The 1,738-nt window shown below is 49.1% G+C and overlaps 1 protein-coding gene across 1 annotated transcript; it reads left to right on the top strand.

Moving 5' to 3' along the window:
* Positions 1–328: 328 nt before the first annotated feature.
* LOC106002853 (trans-1,2-dihydrobenzene-1,2-diol dehydrogenase-like) lies at positions 329–1,250 on the top strand (the record flags this gene model as incomplete). Its single annotated transcript, XM_013037612.1, has 2 exons — positions 329–638; positions 1,126–1,250. Coding segments are annotated over 2 exons (435 nt in total), but the record flags the coding sequence as incomplete, so codon positions are not given.
* Positions 1,251–1,738: the final 488 nt, after the last annotated feature.

Genomic DNA, 1,738 nt, shown 5'->3' with positions numbered 1-1,738 from the left:
GGATTATTGGAGATAAGAATATCATGAATTTTCTTCTTCAAGCTGGCTTTGAACCATGATCGTCAGATCTCAGCCTCCTGAGTAGCTAGGATGACTTGTGTGAGCCACCAGTGCCCAGCTCATCTGAGTCTTTTTTTTTTTCCCTCTGGTCGTGGGGCCTGAACTCTAGGCCTGGGCACTGTCCCTCAGGTCTTCAGCTTAAGGTGAGCACTCTACCACTAGAGCCACAGTGCCACTTCTGGCTTTTTCTGCTTATGTGGAGCTGAGGAATCGAACCAGGGCCTCATGCATGCAAGGCAAGCACTCTACCACTGAGCTACCTTCCCAGCCTCATCTGAGTCTTGACCCTTTCCCTGTACTTTCTTCTTCCCTCTATGGTCTGCAGGCCATTTGGACCCGATTCTTTCCTGCTGTGGATGCTCTGAAGTCTGCTTTGGCCCAGGGAATTGTGGGAGACCTTCGAGTGGCTCGGGCAGAATTCGGGGTTAATCTAACCCATGTACCTCGGGCCATAGATGCAGCCCAGGCTGGTGGCAGCCTGCTGGACCTGGGTATCTACTGTGTCCAGTTTATCTCCATGGTCTTCAATGGGCAGAGGCCTGAGAAGATTTCAGCTGTGGGACGGTTGTATGAGACAGGTACCATTGGTACTGGACTATTTGATGGAGGGAACATAGACATGAACTTCTCCTTGAGATTCCCAAGGCAGAAACAATTCTCCCCCCATCTAAAAACATCAGATTAGTAGGTATTTTCAAAAGCCCTTCTCATGGTGTTTTTTTTTTTTTTTTTTGTCAGTCATAGGGCTTGAACTCTGGGCCTGGGCTCTACTACTTGAGCCACAGCACCACTTCTGGTTTTTTGATGGTTAATTGGAGATACAAGTCTCATGGACTTTCCTGCTCAGGCTGGCTTTGAACTGCAATCGTCAGATCTCAGCCTCCTGAGTGGCTAAAATTACAGGCGTGAGCCATCCGTGCCCAGCAATTGTGGCCTTTTATTCTTTTTCATTTCCACTTAAGAGGTGTAGTTTCCAGCCCAAAGTTCCACAGGCAAGATTTGAGGCCTGGACGGCATACCCTTAGCAAGCCAACCCTGCCCTCATGGCGACTTCCTTCCACTCAGGTGTGGATGACACTGTCAGTGTGCTGCTTCAGTACCCAGGAGGGGTCCACGCTAGCTTCACCTGTAGCATCACTGCTGAGCTCTCCAACACAGCGTCCGTGAGCGGGACCAAGGGCATGGTTCAGGTGAGGCACCACAGGTCCTATTGTGGGGCATCATGGAGGACTATCAATCAGAGAGTGATTATGGCTACTGGAGTTGGATATGAGCTGAAGCTGCCAGTTTTCAACCCATGGCTATAGATTCTTATGTTTGTTTGGTTTTTTTTTGGGGGGGGGTCCAGTCGTGGGGGCTGAACTCTGGGCCTGGGCGCTGTCCCTCAGCTCTTCATCTCAAGGCTAGTGCTCTACCACTTGAGCCACAGCACCACTCCCGGCTTTTTCTGCTTATGTGGTGCTGAGGAATTGAACCCAGGACCTCATGCATGTGAGGCAAGCACTCTACCACTGAACCAATTTCCCAGTACTGATTCTGCTTTTGACAGCTGTGATGTTCTTACTTGGAAGGGGGCATTGCCTGAGCTTTAATGTATCGTTTATTAACTTTTCCTATGCTTGAGAAGAAACTGATGTCTCTTTTTCTACAGTTAAGATACTTACTGATATACCAAGAT

The sequence above is a fragment of the Dipodomys ordii genome, unplaced genomic scaffold, assembly GCF_000151885.1.
Source record: "Dipodomys ordii isolate 6190 unplaced genomic scaffold, Dord_2.0 Scaffold1000003346, whole genome shotgun sequence".
Classification (NCBI taxonomy): domain Eukaryota; kingdom Metazoa; phylum Chordata; class Mammalia; order Rodentia; family Heteromyidae; genus Dipodomys; species Dipodomys ordii.
The sequence above is the reverse complement of the archived record's forward strand: the minus strand, read 5'-3'. Positions and strand labels throughout refer to the sequence as shown.